This window comes from Anser brachyrhynchus (assembly GCF_964034855.1).
Source record: "Anser brachyrhynchus genome assembly, chromosome: 3".
Taxonomy (NCBI): domain Eukaryota; kingdom Metazoa; phylum Chordata; class Aves; order Anseriformes; family Anatidae; genus Anser; species Anser brachyrhynchus.
The window spans coordinates 46,457,631-46,477,188 of record NC_137696.1 but is presented as its reverse complement, the minus strand read 5'-3'; the positions used below and the strand labels follow the sequence as shown (position 1 = coordinate 46,477,188).

General features: G+C 43.1%; 1 protein-coding gene across 9 annotated transcripts in view; it reads left to right on the top strand.

Annotated features, from left to right (window-relative positions):
- SLC35F3 (solute carrier family 35 member F3) overlaps positions 1-19,558 on the top strand; it is a 170,347-nt gene that overhangs the window by 109,082 nt on the left and 41,707 nt on the right. For all 9 annotated transcript variants that reach the window (XM_080586423.1, XM_080586424.1, XM_080586421.1 and 6 more), the window contains one exon: positions 12,927-13,251. In XM_080586423.1, coding sequence (XP_080442549.1) covers positions 12,927-13,251 — 325 coding nt within the window. The remainder of the gene's footprint in view (positions 1-12,926; positions 13,252-19,558) is intronic.

Below are 19,558 nucleotides of genomic sequence, written 5' to 3'. Positions count from 1 at the left end.
GTATCACAGCCTCCCCATATGGCACCTTTCCTCTGCACTATCAGGAAAAGTGGCTGGCGGTATTCAAGGTTGCTTGTAACACAAATAATACCCCTTTGTTTTCAATTATTACACATATATGTCCCAGTGTAGTTGCTGTGGAACCGGATTCCTCCACCTGCTCTTTTGGAGTAACTTTGTTTGCATCACGGGAGTTACAGGTAATTTTTACAAGTACAAATGGGAAGTGAATTTGGCTTTTAATGTATTTCATGCCTGCGGGGAATTCATCACAAATGTATCAACGCTGTAATTACTTCAGTAATAAATCTTTTTGGCTTCTTTAGCAAGCATAGGCTGAAGATCCCAACCACAGCAAAAACTTCCATGAGTGGCAGTATGCCTCCCTCAGCTATGTGATTCTTTTTATCCTCATTTTGCAGATGGGGCAGACGAGAAACTGCAGAATGAAGCAGCTTGTCTAAAAACAAGCAGCACATCTTTTCACAGAACAGGGGAGAAAAGACCTACAACAGATAGAAACAGACCCCCTAAGCCCCGAATTTGTGTTCTGGCCACAGGAGGGCACCCCCAAGATTGGACATGCTCAGGGTGCGAGAGGGCTTCTACTGAAGTCGCTGATTTCTTGCATGTTCCTAATTAAACTTCCTTTTGGGGGGAAAAGCTCAAATGCTGCATAAATACATCTCTGCATGAATACTGTGCCGCTGTTAGCAGTGTTCTGCTGCTGTCATCTGAAAGTTTTGGTAATCAGACGGTGCTTGTTCATGCTTTGGCTGAGCACTAGGACAGCCCCCGTGAAAATTGCACCCAGGAGTAGGCATCTGTAGAGCAAGAATTGTGCCCACTGGTCTTTTTTATGTGAGAAATGTACATTGTAAAACTATACAGTGCTCATGTAATTCTAGAAAACAAAAGAAACGGGAGAGCAGGAAAGGCTGGTGAGCCAGTGGTTCAGCCAAGGCTGCTGGTTTGCCTATGCTTCCCCACTGAAATGGCCTTTGTGAGGAATGCACACCTGCTTCTGCGTGGAATAATTAATTTGCAAAATGTTTGCTTTTGTTCAGCCTGTCTTCTTGCACAGAAGACAAAAAATAGCTGATTCTTTGATGTGGACATTCACAATCACGGCAGAAACCATCAAACCCATGCTTTGCTTGTTCCAGGGCTGTGGTAGCAGCTTTCACTCACTCCTTGCCAGAGCTGGGACAAAATGAATGCTGTAGGGGTGAAGTTAATGGTAACAAGAGGCAGGGGCTTTGCATACAGGTATGAGAATGAATGGGGGTGTAATCTGCAGTTTGTCTGTTTCTCCACTGTACCTGCTGCCATGTGCTGTTATCCCAGGGTAAAGTCAATGTAGCTTACTCCTCTGCTGGAAAAGGGGTGCTCTATTTCACGTTTACTGAGTGGTAAATTCACATAGGCAATAATTACACTCTGGCTTTAACCCGTGGCAACTTCTGCCCAATTTTCCTATTTCTCTCAGTGTTTTCGGCTAATTCACCAGCCTATTTGAGCAGATATCCAAGATCGTGCTCCAAAGGAGTGAGGAGTTTCTTGTTTCATAACACCTGGCACCCTTCCCAAATGGCGCAGTGCTTTCCTAGTCTTTAAACAGTCTCAAAATGAGCCGCTCTTAGCTGTGCTAGGCTTACTCACTGGGGATTCCTGCCAGCTCATCTTTGATCGTGTCCCACTCATTGTTTTCTATACCATCTCGCCTGTGCATACTCATAATCTATAGGTTTAGAGGTGACTCATTGCTTCTGCACTGTGTATCCCCTCCCCAAATGATACAAAAATAAAACGAATGTATGAGACCATTTTGATGTTAGTGAACTAATGCTAGAGCAGGAGCTTTAATGCATCACAGAGCAGAAAGATAAGTTATTAAAGATTTATCCAAGCTTCCTTACTTTAGTGGCTGAAACAAGCCAATATGTACACAATACAGACAAACAATATTTTCATTTATAGTGACAGAACCTTAGAATAACATCAACCATTGGATAATCTTCTGAGACTTTCTGTAGATCACAGACCATTAAATTTCACCCACATACCCCTAAATGAAGCAAGGTGCATTTTCTTGTCATCTTGAATAAATTTAAGCATTTGCTTTCAAACAATAAGCAGATTACTAATCCGTCTATTTAATCATAGATTTCTCTCATGAGAAGGTGGAACAAAGGCTAGTAAAAAGAAATATTAAGTCGCCAGAATGCATCATGCGTTGTCTCCTAATTTCATTTGATAATATTTGTAGAAGAAAATTTCACCTCTCTTTTCATAATGGCCTACAATTGTAGATGGAAGAGTATATAGCGTAGAAGCAGTTCAGTATAAGAGCTAGGGAAAAGACCAGAAGTTCCACGTGAAAGTCTACAATCTCTTAACGTGTATTCCCTAGCCATTGCCTAGTTATAGGGCACATGAGTAGTATTATTTACATTGTACCTGTTTGGCCCCTTATACTCAGCACAGCACATTCACCTGCATACTAGGTGGTTCCCTCATCGTGGCTGGAGTACCATCACCAACCTTTAATCCAAAGCCCAGTTACTCTTTGTTAATTATAAACTGTGAGTGCCACTGCAGATCTGGACAGCATCCTGCAGAAGCAGGAATTTGGCTGATAAGAGAGTAGATTAACTTTGTAATCATCACCGAGTTTTGCTGGCAGTCACTGCAGCATCAGATCAAAGGCAACAGGAAACAAGGTGTTCTTTGCATTGCAGAGATGGCTTGCTTTCAGGCAGAGATGCCCACCAAATGTGTTGGCACCGTGTACTGGAGAAGCCAGGCACCACCTCCAACGTTAACTGCCTGATTCCAGGAACCTAAATCCACTCTTAATTTGTCATAATGCAGAGGAACCTTGCCTTGAAATTTTGAGAGTCCCACACAAGGCATAAATATCTCCATGGGATCTAGTACCCTTTGATTATACAAAAATTATACACTGAATTTTCTTGATGTAACAGGAATGGGTTTTGCTCAGCCTCACTATTTCTGGCCATAGAACAAACTCCTCAAAGGAAAGACCTGTGAGTCCCATAAGCCTTGTAATTTGGTCATGGAGAATAAAGAAGTGAGGAAATATGCTCTGGATATAGCTTTTCCACAATCACCTCACATTCCCTAGTGCATCTTTCAGCAAAGATAGCATTGTATTTATGGCTGAAAAAAAGTATGAGTATGTCTTCTATAGCTGATTGAAACAATAAGAGGTTCCAAAACCCTTCCTTATTGAAAAGAGGAGAAGGTAATTATCAGAGAGAAAGTGGAAACTGGAATCCTTACGTGTAATATTTTTTTTGCTCAGTTGTAATAATTTTCTTGATGCCAACAAGGGTCTAGCCAAGCCTAGATTTGTTACCAAAGGAGACCCAGCTTTGGGTGAGCTTGCCAGTGAGATGTGAGGAGGCATCCTCTTGTTTCCTCTGGTACATCCTTGAGCAGCAAATCACATGAGGACTTTTCTGGATATATGTATGCTGCTCCAACCATTGTGAGCAGACTGAAATCCATTTCAAGTCTGCTCTGTTGTCTGGTTGTTAGTTGGCAGAGACAGATGCTCTGAGTGTCGTGTTCTGAATTTAGGACCTAAAAAAGCATCATGTTTTAGGTTCAATAGCAGGTTAGCAGGTTTTTCCTAAGAGAACAGTCAACTGGACTTAGAATTCAGTGTGCAAAAGACCAATGGGCTCTGACAAAATCCGTTACCTGAAACTGTGTATACCTGAATACCAAGCAGCTCAGAATTTCAGAAAGCTCTGTAAGGGAAAAACAGCATTGTCTCATTTCTGAAAAAATGCAGCCAGCATAGCTGGTTTACCACTCAATATAATACCTGTTTATATGTCCTGATACTGATGTGGTATTCATATTAGTATAAGTAGCTGAGTATAAGCCTTTGGCAATTAAACCATTGCCCAGGAAAGATGTGGCACTCAAACTGCTGGCTAATATAGTAGTTTCCTGTAGAGAATACAGTCTTGTTTTTTTTTTTCACCAGAACAGACAACCATTATTTAAACCTTTGTTCCAGATGAAATTTGCAAAGCCTCCAACTCACATTTGCCCAGAATCCAGTTTTGGCCATGGCTTATTTTTATTCTAATGCAAGTTGTACTTCCATAGAGATGCTGGTCTCCTCAAAATAAATGGCAAAACTCACAACTGCAATTTTTATTCAAGAAGGAAATTCAGAATAATGAAAAAAAAAAATCTAATTTTCCATACTATCAAGAATACATATCTCATAATCAGGATTATTCTGTATGTCCATTTACAGTTGTTACTTTCCAGTACCACAGTGTACTGTAATAAGCTCACAGTGTTACCAGTTTTCACTCTGGACTCCAGTCACGCATTCTGCTTAATAATAAAAAGGACAGTATTTAGGGGAATGCCTCACCCCACAACATTCAAAGTGGAATATCATGTTTTAATGAGGCTCATTTCAATGCAGCAATTTTAATAGAATTTCTAAGCAGTTGCCTCTGAAGATAAATTAAATGGATTACAGTCCAAGTTGCTGCAGTACAGAGTTGATAATTTATCAGCTCTCTCTGTGTCACTAACAGGAATTAGAATATAGATTTTGCAGAAAGTCTTGCTGGAGTATTTGAGAGGAATAAAATAATATATATATGCTAGGGAGGAGAATTTAGCATATCTTCAACAAATATGTGCAGATCTGTTATTTAATTCCAACTCTTAGTAAGCTTAGATATAGTATCTAGCACAGGATAAACCAGGAATTAATATATGATAACCATCAGTGATAGAAATCACTATAGTTTTGAGTAGTACTTAAGGATTTTGGAGTACCTGTTAGAGTAAACTTATGCCTGCTTGGCAAGATAAGCTATACGGATGATTCAGTAGTATCAGTGATATGGGACACAGATTTCCATAGATAAAAGCACAGGAGACTCATCTTGACCACCTACAAGCCAACAGACCTATTTCCTACCCTGTTGAAATTAAGGTGAGATGATCAGATAAATTTGAATGTCCTGCATAGATTATCTTAACACTTTATTTTTTATGATTAATTAATTTATATAATAAATTCCAATAGCAAAAAAAAAAAGGTCTGAACTCAGTCGGCATTTGTCTTGCTTTGAATCTGTACTCATGCAGAGTTCCCATTTACAGTTACCTTCATCCTTCATAGAATTTATGCTGTAGCCTCAAACAAATTCAGACTTTCTGATCTAACAGGTTAATACCCTGGTTTTGTTGTTTAAAATAACCTCTACTGTGACTTTCTAAAATTTTATCCTGTTTTCATTTATTCTTAATGTAGTCATGCTATTCCGTGATCAAATTAAGTAACATAATTTTTATCTGTTACTGTAAGGCAGAGCATTTAGAGAGCACTTTTACAGTTTCCTAAATATTGTCTAAAAATCCACATGTGCAATGCCATTTTGACCAATTATTCTCATTTAAGAACTGATTTTATGAAGATTTATGGGGCTTTGTCATTTTTCCATCATGATGCATTAATTGGTATTCATTGAAAAATGTAAAACTGGTCTGTTAGACCTTCAGGACCTCCCACAATAGGGAAGATTGGGTATTGTGCATAGACAAACCCAAACACTAAGCGTTACAGTCCCATCCACCAGCCACCCATGGACACTGCCAGCTTCCCCTTAGGAAGCTAAGAGCAATTTCCTCAACAAGCACATGAACAGCCGCCTATGGGGCCTGGCCAAAGGTCCTTCTGGTCCTGCCTCCAGCTTGGTGGAATTGATTGGGAAGGTGTTTTTCTAGCCTGAGATGCATCTCTTCCACTGTGGGCATGCTGTCAGTTGAAATTTCCCTCGATGCAGAAAACAACTTTTTGCTCTGTTTTCTGCTTTGTTCCTAATAATTGCTGGCAGTTAATAATTTTCCTTTTTTTTTTTTTTTTGGCTGCTCCTGAACAGTAGGTTGTCTTTTCTGTGGGACAGCCTGGGAAGAGCTCAGGATCCCTCACGGTAGATGGGTCAGAGCCCATCTCTGTGTATGCAGCATGTGGTTCGCATACTCCCACCTGCACATCTGTACGCTTCTCCAGTCTGCTGTTTTATGACCACACCGCTTTGCCTGTCATCCTGCAGCCCTGGATGATAACTTCATTTCATTAGGAAACTGGCAGCTCACCACTTGCCCTCGTGATATTTATAATTACGTTGAAGAGTGCAGGTCCCACAGCAGGCCTCTGCAGAGCTCCAGTCACTCCTCTCCATTGCTTCCTTTACTCCTTCCTGGTTTCCTGTCTTGCACTGGGCCTTTTAGTCATTCCAGCACCTTCCCTGGCTGCCTATTTTCCGTACAACCCTTTGGAGTGGGATTTTGTCAGAAGCCTCTTTTAAACCTGGAACGAGAAACTACATTTCCTTCATCAGTGCGGCCATCCACCCCTGTCAAAGGACACCAGTGAGACTGCAGGATGAGCGGCCTCGCCTGTCCTGTGGGTAATGCTGAGAGCAGGCCTGAGCACGGCTTTATGCCACACTAGGATGCCCATCCCTCTCTATTGCTTGCTCGCTGTAGCACTTGCTGCTCTGTTTCACAGCTGAGTTGGCTGGCAGCTAAGTGTCTGAACCTTGCCTTTCAAAAAGCGGAGGGGGAGCAAGAGCTCATCTTCCATGGCTCGGCACATAGGGCACCTCCTTGTGGTGGCAGCTCCCCAGCTGGAAGGAGCCCAGGGCCAGGGGAGCCACACAGCAGCAAGGCTGGTCTGCCCAGAGTGAAATACGCTCTCGTTTGCTGGGAAAGCTTTAACTGAGGAGGTCATTTGCCCAGGGGAGAAAAAAAGTGATGTTTTAGGCTTGTTCCAATGATTATTTCAGATATAGACTAGAAATATTTCTTGGAGATGACTTTTTAAAAGAGAGATGTAAACTGTGCTTTGAATCCTGACAGGGTCTAGGTGTAAGAGAGGCACCGACCCGCTTAGGAATCCACCTAGGTGAGCCCAGGGACAGGTTGTTTGGTATGTGAGGGCCTCTAAGGGGTATGGGAGGAGGATACAGCTGGTGCAAGCAGCTTGGCAAAGCTAAAGCTCATTTGGAGAAGGAGGCAATGTCCCATTGTGCAGAAATTAGGCTGTACGGTCTCTCATTGCATTTCCATGCAGCAGAAACATAGGCCTTTGGGAAGGTTGTTACATGGAGATTACTGGCTTCCTAAATGAAATATTAGAATTCCTTAAAACCAGCTATCAGGATGGTCTGCGAGAGGAGAGGTCATCATTAACAATGGCATGGGAAGTCTGCACCAGTGACTGGACGCTGTGACAGGTGACCCCCTCAGACCTCGTTCTTTAACCTGACCAACTGTGAAGAAAACGCCTGGGCAACATATCTGAATAAATGCCAGTATTTCAGATTTAGACAGCTACAGAGGCAATTAGAGACATAAATCATTTTGTGGATTTGGCACTTACTCTTCTCTTCACAGGATTATGCCTCAGCAGTTTTTAACAGCTTAGCTCAAAAATCCTGGACACCTAAACAATGCATAGCTAGTGTGGTAGATGGAAATGGGATAAAAACACTTGGAGGAGTTTGGGACTCTGCTACTGAGGCAAATAGTATTCTGTGTCCTGAACACCACCAGCAGCGGTCATTGTGTGTGTTCTTAGGTATGTTTGGAAATGGTAATTGTTTTGGAAATAACTGTCACCCACTAATCTCTCCATGTAGTAATTACTGGGTGAAGAGGAAGCCACAGAGTAGCCGAAGTTGTGTGAATATACTTTGCATAGTGCCCAGCTCTGATCCCCCTGCATGTCACGGGTTTCTAGAGCTCCTAACCACTCTGAGGATCAGGTGCTGTCTTACAGGAGACATCTCCCATATCTGTTAGAAGAAAATAATATTTTTGCAAGCTTTACAAACTTTCTGTGCAACACCCAAACAGCCACAAAACATTTAAGAGGCTAGCAAAATACAGATGCCTTGAGGATGGCTCATTTGTAATTGTTAGAGAGACCTGTGAGGATTCTGTCAACGATTTTTCAGAAGTGTTCCTTAAAGAGCTGTTTAAGAATATGCTTACATTGTGCTCACATGCAAGCACGTTCATAGTCTGGGGAAGCTGGGGGAGTTGTACGTTATCATTAGGCACACGTATCAGTCCCTAATAGACAGGACCTTAGTCTGCGAGGGTCACTTTCTCTCTCTGAAGGGCTGGCAAGGGCACCCTGCGCTTTTGTAGTACTTCTTTCTGTCATTTGCTGACTAGCTGGGAACAGCGAGAGCAGCTTGCTGCTGACAGCTATACATGTTTGTGTCGTGGGCCCATCTCAGAGCCTGCCAGCGCTGCCTGCTGTGGCTTTACTCTTGGTTCCTGACAGCAGTGGTGGAGAGGAGGGACACATCTCACCCTGCTTCGGGCTCCTACACCAGAGACACCCACTTCTGGGCTTATCTCCCCAGACTGTTTAGGGCTGGTGGAGAGAAACAAGCACTTGGAGAGGGTGATTCATCTGGCTTGTTTTAATCATCTACTTTAGGATGAGATAAATCGTGCTATGGAAATGTCTTTTTTTTTCTGTCTACTAACTATGCAGAAAGTGTAAATGACTGTCTCAGATATACAAGTCTGCATAGCAGATGTCTCAAACTGATAAGAGGAATGCCACCCTTGGTTTCTATCAGTATCACACTCTGAAGATACACTGTGAGGTTCAGCCCTATGGAGAGTCTTAAACCGGTGAGCTGTGCACAGGAGTCTTAAGCCATAAGTGAGGCTTAAGGCCCTTGAAGTGGTCTGGACAGGCTGCTTAAGGGCGATACCAGTGCGGGGGTGGGTTTTCTGTAACCCAGTGCATCTCTAGTCAGTGAGAAAGGGCACTTCAGTGAAAGCATATACCTTATGTGGGATTAGTTGTGCCTTCTGGTGCCTGTTTCTCACCCTGGACTCAATCAGGAACAGGGGATGACTAGCTCGGGTGTGGGTGTCCCTACCACAGGTTTCTTAAGTTAGCCGAGAGGGGTCTTACCCTTAATGGGGGAAACACAGAATGTCTGTTCTGGGGTTGAGGATCCCAGAGGGCACTGGCATTGGAGGTGATTTCCTTCAGGTGTTTGTAAATGCCACGGGAGACAGACTGGGCTGAAAGGGAGGGAGGAATGGTCTCAGCTGGGATTTATGAAACAGAAAAATGAATGATCAAACAGGAGAAAAGAAAGCCAAATTTAGTAAAAGCAAGATAGGCATTTTTCATCTATCTCAGCATCTTGATTTACTCTTTTGGGGCATATAGTAGCATACAGAGCAGTCTGCTGCAAGGGGCAAAGGAAAAAAAAAACAAAAAAAAAAACAGGAAGTCTGGCGGAAGATGTCCAGAAATAAAATTCTTTAAAGTCCTGCCTCATCTGCTCTGAAAAGCCATTTTGCCATCTTTAAATTGCTGTGGAGTCTGATGCCAGCTGGCCCTTGTGCAGCTTTAGAAAGGGGATGAGAAGCTTCTCATCCATGTGTGGGTTTGCCATCACCCAACCTACACCTGTGCAAGAAAAACTGTCCCTATGGGGACACAGGGAGTGGACAAGCAGAGCTACAGCTCTGGGGGTTGTGCATTCCAGCCGGCAGGCAGGTCCCCAACCCAGAAAATGAACAGAGGGGATGATGTGTGTGTATATTATCTATAGCCTCCACCTTTTCCAAAGACAATCTGGCTTTTTGAGACAGAAGCACAGAAAATTTGGGAGCACAGAAAATAGTGAGCACAAGATGCAGTTTCACAGCCAGATAGTTAAAAGATGTCCCTGCTTGTAACTCTTGATCAGCCAACAGTGATTTTTACCTCTAAATTTGAGGTCCATCATCATGAAACGTGTCATGCCTGGGATAAGTTTTTACTCCGTCCAGCATGTAAATGCATCCAAAGAATGAGCATCACTAGAAATTTAAGCCTTGAGCAGCAATATCACTGTAGTAGAAGTGGTACACTCAGTATTGTCATTTCCTGAAAGTGAATGTCTTGGGGCACTGAACACAAAGTTAAATGTACATGGGTGAGTCATTTTGCCTATGGGGTAGAGAGAACATCAGTAAAGTGTAGCTTTATTTCAAAGGGACTAATTGCCAAAGAACAGACCTAAAAGATAGCGATGTTGCCTACAAGCTGCCCAAATGAACTGCTAGCTTATGAGTACGTGCATGGTGTAAGAGGGAGCAGGACAGGCATCTTCAGCCTGGAAGATCCTCACCGCGTTGTCTGCAGTGGGGTGTCCATCAAACACGGCATTACTTAATACTGAGTGCCTGGTGGGTCAGGGCGTGTGGTTGTGATTTTCCACCTTTTCAGTGGGTGCCAGAAGTACTGGACCCCAGAGGTCAGATACGTTATCCTGCCGTCTCAGTGACCAGTTCTTATTTTAGAAAAAATAACACAAATTCAGTGTTGTCACTCAGAGCACCTACCTGTCTTGGGATGTCGTATATCCCAGTGGCTTCAGGCATATTCCCTGCTGTTAAATATCTTCAGCAGGAGGGGGTTAAATGCTGGTTTCCTGCATCCAGGAGGAAGAACTGCAGAGAAGAAGGGGGCAGAGAGTACTCCTCTGGCTGTCTTCTAGAAGGAGGAACATTTTTGTGTGCCTCTCCAGTGGTTTCAGAGGTGGGCTGTGGGTGGAGGAAGGCTGTTCCTTGCACTAGCAGTGGCACAGCCCCCTCTGAAGCCCGTTGCATAGCTAGCTGAGGCGGCTCTCACTTGGCACTGTGGCTTCCTTTTTGCTGTGCCCAGCTCTCCTCCTTGGCCCATGGGAAGCATGCCAAGGGGAGTTCACGAAGGTGTAGAAAGTGTTTGGTCTTACACTGGCAGCATCCATTAGAAAGGCGCGAGGGGAAATTAAAAATTATAGCCATCGTTGCGGGGCTTGTGTGGTGGACAGTAAAGAAGGTGCTGTCAGCTGCACATTATTTGCTGAAGTTAAAGGAAACCAAGGTATCATCGTACAGCAAACTGAACTCTGACCAGTCTGTGCCAGGCAATAGAGGAAGGAACGTTACTTACAAGTAGTGGTGTAAAGAAAACGTATTAAAATGTTTAGAATGAGCTAGAGCCTCAGCCTTATTTCAATTCTGCCTTCTTCTGATGTTTAGCAGGTAGCTTTTGAGCTTCCCGTTGTATGTTTAACACAATGCTACATTAACTTCGGATAATTCATTGGCCTGCTGATGCATCTCCCATTATGTGGGAAGCTGCCCACACAGTCTTCTATTGAAAACTGAAATAAGTGAAGAGTTCAGCAACGTCCCCATCTCTTTAAAGCCACTCAAAAACACCAGCAAAAATCTAGATGTTTATTCCTTTGCTGCTGAACGCTCTTCGTAGATCTCAAGATGTCAGACAGTTACAAAATACAGCTTTGCTAGGCAAACTAACGGTACTCTTAGCTCAGATCAAACATTTCTTTTATGTGAAGGACTAATTAAATACTTCTCTCCATTGGAATAAACCTTTCATTTAATGATGTATTAGCTTACGTAAATACAAAATTAGGTTAACCTGAGATAAGATGTTTTAAGAGATTGTCCATTCCAACCACTGATTCCCACCAATATAAGGAAGGACTTCCATACGTGGATCTCTTAGTCTGCAATGAGCATGGATAAATGTTTGGTAACATAGTCCCTCATTATCCTGGCTGTACTTACATTTCTCTTTCCACCTTTCAATGCCTTTGGATGCTTTTGAAGTTGTAGGCTCCTGGCTTTCAGCATAAATCACTATTACTTCATCCTTAAAGTGAATGGGCCAACTAAACAAATCAGCCTTTAAGAGAAATCACTGCTGACTGTTGTATGCAGGTGACTTGATGGCTTCAGTGGATGTTGAATGGAGTTAATTTACAGCAGGTGAAAGCCCTAAAGGCAGTGGCCTGCTGCTGAGGTCTGCCAGCACCTTTTGATCTCAGTAGGAGATGAGCCACCTAGCGCTGCATTGCTCATTCATTTACAGCCTGGACACAGTTATCTGCTGATAGTGGTAAGATAGCAGGACTCTAACAATTCATGTTTAAGGATATAAGTAAAAACCAGAAATAACAGGAGGTGCCGTCTCTCAGAATCGTCGCCTGGTTTGTACACTGCCCGTAACTGGGCCAGTGGGTGCTGAGGTGTGCGGCTGAGGAGCTGCCTCCACTTTGGGGTGCTGGATGCCGGGTCCAGCCCTAAGGCATGTGTGAAACCCAGCTTTCCAGAAGCATCCTAGGCTTGGTTAAACCAGGGAAAAGTCAACGTGCTGTATCACATCTGGTGCAGGACTCAAGCTGAAAAAAGTTACGGCTGCGTAGTCTGAGACACTGTTCGGGGCAGCCTGTGGGTTGGTCTAGCTGTTGGCACCTGCCGCAGGAGAGCTAGGGACCGCTGAAATGCTGGGGGATCCAAGTTCAGTATTAGTCGTGCTACGTGTGTTGCAGTGAGGATGCTCACTGCAAGGTTAACTACGTGGTCCCCTCCCTCCTCTTAAAGAAACGTCATACTGCGTAAGCTGCCCAATTCCACGTTTTCCAAGACGATAACAATTCCAACTATTGCTGCAATCCCCTTTGCTGCTCTACCAAATTCAGTGCTGTATTTTTCAGTCATCTACATGTCCTTACAGCATCAGTTTTAAGTGGCGTGTTAAATCTTTCTACATACATCAGAACATGTAATTTTAATTTCCATTTACTCAGTGGCTTTTAAATCTAGAGGTGATAATTATTATTTACATTCTAACCATGCCTTAGTTGAACCAGAGGCCTTGCAATGATCTAAAAATGAATGACGCTTTGTGGCAAGATCTGTATTTATTTGTTTATTTTGGCTGGTAAAGCCCCACCTGACTTCAGAAGGCCCCAGGATGGGAAAACTAAAATTCTGCCCGGATTTCCTCAGTAAGCCTTGTGTTTTCTTCTCCCCAGGGGATGAGCGCTCCCGGGAGTCTCCAGCCCCAGCAGAAGCACAGATGCAAGCCGGGGCAGAAGGTGGTGGAAGGGTGAGCCGCTGTTGCTGGAAATGCTCCGTGACACAACTCAAGAAAATTTTCTGGGGTGTGGCCGTGGTCTTGGGTGTCTGCTCCTCCTGGTCGGGTTCAACCCAGCTAGCCAAACTAACCTTTAAGAAATTTGATGCACCCTTCACTCTAACATGGTTTGCAACAAACTGGAACTTTTTATTCTTTCCTTTGTATTATCTTGGACATGTTTTTAAGTCAGCTGAAAAGCAGTCTCCAAAGCAGAGATACAGGTATGGGAGCTTTTGTTTTTTTCTCCTGTGGCTCTTGCATGTTGCTCTGCCTCTAAGCCGACATTTTACTCATTAAATCAAACCTGCAGTTGCTTTCCTCTTCAGGTTTGTTAAAAGGTGCTCTGAATTCATTCTGTCATATGATAGCTGTTGTTATTACTCTTAATACAGTTTGACTCCAAAAGTAAGAAGTCCGGGTTTATTAGAAATACACCCAAGTCGGTTAATGAAAGTCCACCGTTTCTGTAATTACTTCTCAAGAGTTTTCTGTTCAGACTCCTGTGGCCATCATTTTCTTTATTAGGGTCTTCTTCCTCTGCCTTACAGCTGACCTTTATGGCAATCTCTGAGTAAGCAGAGAAAGCTCTTCTTTCCAAAGTCGAGACTTGTGCAGTGCCTCGAATAGCCAAGTAAAAGGTATTACAGTATTTTCCTGGCATTATGCCCCTGACATCTAAGGCCAGACTCTGATCCCAGTTAAACTTGAGCTGTTTTGTTTATTTCCGGGAGGAAGCACAGTCATAACCAAGGACAGTATTTTGTCTTCAGCACACCTTTTCTTCACAGCAAGCCAAACCCACTGAGCCTGAAGGACTCGTGGAAAGCCGTGAGTGCCCATCCTCCATGAGAGGCTAGGATGCTCTAGCTGCTTGAAGGACTGCCTCTTGGTGAGCGCTCCTTCATCTCATCTCCTTTTGGCTTCAGGGAGGCGCCTGGGACAGATGGGATGAATCAGCCATCAGGACGTCCTGTGTCAGAGCCTCCCTGATACATGGAAGGATGTGAACAACATTTTCCCCTTCTGTTACACAGTGGGACTCACAGCCTTTTAATGAAGTAGCTCAGAAAATAAACAGTAAGAAATGCACATTTCTCAGCTTCCAGCTGTGCAGCTAGTGGGGAGGAAACTCACTATGGGAAACATAAGAAATCAGGTTACTCAGTTATACTGATTACACTGTACCTCCTAGTACCAGGGTTAAGATTATTAATTTTTAAATTGTGCTTATTAGCCATTATTGTATTTTCTTCCTCTCCTAAATCATTGAGGCAGCTACAGATAAAGGAATTTCACTGCAGGGCCTAAAGCAGTACCAGAAGTTTTAAAGACATTTTCATAAGATGCTGTGTTTCCTGCACTTCAGTTTGTTGTTTACTCCATAACAGACATGGGGGCTTCAGGGTTGAGAAAAGTATGGAGGTTAGAGAAAGAGTTTAATCTAAAAACAGGAAGAAATGCTAGCCCCAAACAACTATATTCTAGTTTCTTTGTTGTGTCAGTATTTTTCTTTCCAATTGCCATCAGACAATGTTTTAAATACTGATGAAATCCAGGGTGAATGCCTGTGGTTCACCAGATCCCTGGGCTTAAAACCAGAGCCTTACACTCTTCGTTGCTACAGTTAATTGATATGGGCGATAGTTTTCCGTCTTCCATTTAATTAAATGATGACTGAGTTGAAGAGCAGGTGCAAGCCCTGCAGGCTATTTGGGATGCAGGGGGACATCATTCCGAATAAGCCTACAGCAGGCTTAGTGAAGAATGTGTGTTTGTGAGTCTGACTAGCGCGTTGACTAGGGTTAATTTGCAGAGTTTTTATTGGTGTCAGGGTCAACAGATATTTGAAGATTTGGCTTTGTTTCCTGTCCTTGCTGCAGATTTGTTTTGTGGCTTTGAGCAAGTCACTGCAGACCTCAGATTCCTTTGTATTCTCTGGATGAGACAGTGCTTCAGAGGGAGGATTGTCCCTTAGAATCGTAGAATCATGTGCTTATGTGGTGTCTGCCCCAGCATGTCCATTATCCAAACTGAGACCTTTTGGTGCTGCTGCACTAGCTACCAATGAAAAAAAAAAAAAAGCATTACTGATCATCTGCCTATTTCAGTACAGCTGAGATTTCACATGCTTGTAATTCAGGTTCTGGGCTCCAGAATCCTCTCCTAATTATTCCCCCTATTTTGCATATTTTTATGTGTGTGTGTGTGTGTGCATATATATATATATGTACACACCTATACAGAAACTTGGCAGGTCTATATGAGGCATTACCATCTTCAGGAAAGCTTGTACTCTAGGCACAGTCAGACATGTTATGGAGGCAGTGGATGGGCTTCTAGATAATTAAAATAGACAGTTCTGATGTGGAACTAACAAAAAAAAAACACCTTGCTTAATCAGTTGCTGCTGCATTTATCCTTCACCTTCATATATTTAATTTATTATCTGAGCTCTCTGGCAGGAATCTGCAGTGAGATAAATGAAAAGTAGGTACTGGGAGAAGGTAGGAATGTGACATCTAAGTCACCTTAGTAGTAAGGTAGTAAACAAGGGGATTCTCAGATCTTGCCTAGGCAGGTTGCTAAAATCTATAGACACCCAAGTGTGTTGACAGCAAAGCTTCCCGAGGACACCTGTGCTGCCACCACCTCTTCGTCAGGGCTGGGCAGCTCAGCCTCCCTTCAGCACAGCACAGACAGTGCCTTCACACCGCCCCTGCCTGGGTGGGTGGCTCTGCAAGGTCTGAGCTGGCAGGCGTGCTTCAGTATAGCTCGCCGTACGGCTAAAGAACGTGTAATGAACAGTGATCATTAGAAAAAATACACAAAAGAGGGATTATAAAATGTAGAAGCAGTGAATAGATGAGCCATCCCTCTTATACTGATTGTGTGGTCTATTATGGTTTTGAATTCCTACTGTATTATACCTGTAGGTGTATGTACTATGCCATATAGACACGAATTTGTATGTTCTGTAATATCACAGGAGAACATACTTATTGTGGACACAAACAAGTTTAAAGCTGTACCAGTTTCTTCCCATTTTCTAGCATATACCACAGTAGTAAATCTGGCACCAAAACTTTATAGTAGCACATTAAGAACAGGTTTGTTCTGTCTCTTTGTAAGATTTTGAGTATTAGGCTGCAATGTAAAGCATTAAGGATTCTGACTGACCTGTATTGCATGGTAAGTAACCTCCTGTGTAAGCCCTGCTACACTTGCCAGTTACATCTGCAGCACCCGGAGGGAATCACTAGTGCTTTCGCTGAGGCAGTGCTGAAACTGTCCAAATCGTATCCAGCCTCTCAGAGCCTGATGAAGGATAAAATCCCTTCCCTACTTCTGAGGATGAATTAAGGCAAACCAAGATGCCTGCATTCACATACAAACTGATGTGTGCTCCCTGTACAGCACCATCACGTTGAAGAGTTGTGCCCAAATGTAGATCGATCAGGGAGAACTTGTCCCGCGCTTGCTCCCAGGGGGCCGTGCACCCTTTGCACAGGTCTGTGTCCGTGGGGACGTGACCCAGAAAATTCCAGCAGGCCACAGAAGAGCACTCCAGGCTCATCGCTGCACTCTTGTTTCTTGTGCAAAGACTTGCTAGCTTAAAATAAAATTACAGTAACTGAATTATCATTAATTTCAACCATTGTCCAGTCCAGAAATAACACATGTAATGATTTATGTGCCTAATGGATCATTTAAGAGTACTTCATTTTGGCTTCATACTTTTTGCTTCCAAACTGCTTTATAAAATGACACATTTAATCTGATGAGCTGCCCTCCATCATATCTACATTATTAATTTATGAGGTAACATAAATTAAAAGCACTAGAGCTTAAAGCTCCCTGGCTACATGGAAGATGAAATTAAAATCCCTGTAAGACCTTGTTTGGCTTTGCGTATCTCCAGGCAGGAGGAAACCTACCTTTTGTAAAGATTTACTCTGTGTGTGCCAGCTGGGGGAATAATAGAGCTCTGCTCCCATTTTAGCAAGAGAATACCTCAGAATGCTTGTTTATTTTGATGATACAGCTTTATCTGAAGATTTTTGAGAAGGAAAGGGCAGGACTTTCCACAATGGTGTATGTGATTGTTTGTTTTTTTATTTATTATTTAGGTCTCAATTATTATTTCATAAAGCATTAGGGCTAAAGAAAGCACCAGAAGCTAAAACTAAATCTGTTCAACAGTCTTGAATACAGGGGATGTGTTGGGTGAGTGAAAGATTCATTGCACATACCTGCAGTGATCCACAACCACATTTCAACATGTTTTGATGTGTTCCTTTTCACTGAATCCAAATTTTGTCCCTATACTGCCCCCAAACTAGCTGCCACTGATCTGTAGGTATTTGAACATTTTTCGTGGAAAAGAAGGAAAAAAAAAAGTTGAGGGTAACTCTGAGGTATAGTTACTTATTTGGAGCTGAACCAAAATACTGGAAGTGACAGTGGAAAAGGACAGATGTAGTAGGTCACATGTATGCTGATTTACCAACTTACTAACTGAGCTACTTTTGATTTATGTATATATGCACTCAGGACTGAGACTTAGCTCTTTGGTGGTCAGACAATGTGGGCCAGTTTCTCAGTGTGTTTTATGTGTATTTCTGTTAGCACGGAGGAGACAAGGTACTAGCCAACCACCCCAGTGATTCCCAGTCTGTTAGTTCAGTTCTGACTCATACCAAAGTGTCACTCAGCGAGCCATCAGCACCACCCAGCTCTTCTGCTGCAGGCAGAGAACCTGGCCACATAGCTGCTGGTACCACCTGGGCACGATGCAGCTCTGCAAGGGAAGAAGGTTAGAGCCTGCTTTGGCATGACTGGATATATTTTTTTACTATTGATTTCCAGCATTTTGTATTCACGAGTCTCTGTTATCCATCTGCATTAAAATGTTGCAGTGTGGTTGACTTCTGGCATCATACTGATTTATATTACTGCTTAGGTGGGAGCATCACCACCAGAGCAGACTGCATTAACAGAGTCATAAATAAGCTACAAAAGCATCAAGACATGGTGAAGGCAAGTGTTTTTAGCAAATGTCACCCAATGAAGCATGTTTTCTTTCAAAAAACTGCAGTTTATAAACTCTATTTCTCTAATTCAGTACATTAGCCTTAAAATAATGCCTATTTACTTTGTGTTCCTCAAAATAAAATCACTTTACAATTCAAGTTCCCTTTAGTTGTTGGGGAAAGAAAACAACCAAAGAACAAAAAAGGACTGTTAAAAGATATGGCATCTGATTCTTACCCAAGTTAGACACGAATCAGGAGTAACTCCAAATTAAATCAATTTGATCTCTACAGCAGTCTGTCAGGGCTTACCTTTGTTCTTGGGATCAAAACAATTAATTCAAAGAAATTATGAATATTTTCCAAGAGGTTTATCATACTCCTGGTCATCTGCGTCACTACTGCAGGTGTTTGAATTATTGTTGGTGATGTTATTGGTGGGCATCTGTATCACTTCTTAGGCTGTTTTCACTGCCTCTCTGCAGTGAAAAAGCTGCACTTTTTTCCAGGGCTTCTGGCTAAAACGAGGACAGATTGTACTGTCAACAAGTAGCAGTAGCAGTGACTCCTCCTGCTGGAACAACGTGATGACTGTGGTAGGGGCAGTGCTGGTGGGCACCTGCTGTGCATGCAGAGTCAAACTCGGGCACGGAGAATTGATTTGGGCTTAGCTCAGCTGCAGTCCAAGCCACAGAGTTCAGGGTGATGCTGTTGTTATCTTCCATTTCTCGAAGTTGAGGAATTACCTCTCTCTGATGAAAATTGTGGTAGTGCTGCCTCTTTCCTTTTGAAAACACTGCGTACCCTAGTGGGCAACAGGGTAGGTAGGGGTGCATCACACCATCGGAGCTCCGTAGGTGGCTCCTAGCTGCTGTCTTGTCATAATACAGCTGTGCTGCATTATTGCCAGATTATCATGCAAGTTACCATTTTAGCAGTTTCTTGCGGGAGATTTGTTTTCTTAGGTGATTAATGGGTAATGTCATGGTTTCTGTCTCTTTGTGGCTTCTGAAACAAAATTTTCTCAGCCAAATGTCAAAAATGTGCTCTACGAGCTGCCTGTTCTTGAGAAAATACATAGTCCTGCAGCTCCAGAGTATTTCTAGGGGATCTTCCTGTTTACGTAAGTCTTACCTATACACAAGACAGTACCAGGGATTAGATTGGCAAGGAAATTTGTCACCTCTGGCTCCTCAGCACCAAACTGCGTATTCCAGCATTGCCAGCGTGGATCTGAATGCCAGGTTTCCCCCCAAATGCACAGGGAGAGCACACACCTGTAGAGGAGACACAAACATGCGGCAGTGGAGAGGAGACATGAGGTAAACAGGAGAGGCTGAGGAGAAAGTCTGTCTGCCAGACTTGAGTTGCTGGTGGGAGCCCTGCACCATCCCAGCGTTAGATGCCTGTGTAGACTTGTGGCACTGCTCTTGATGGAAAGTTTAAAAAGCTTCTCCTGGACCTGGGCTTAAGGTGGTAGTTTTTCCGTTCCTTGAAT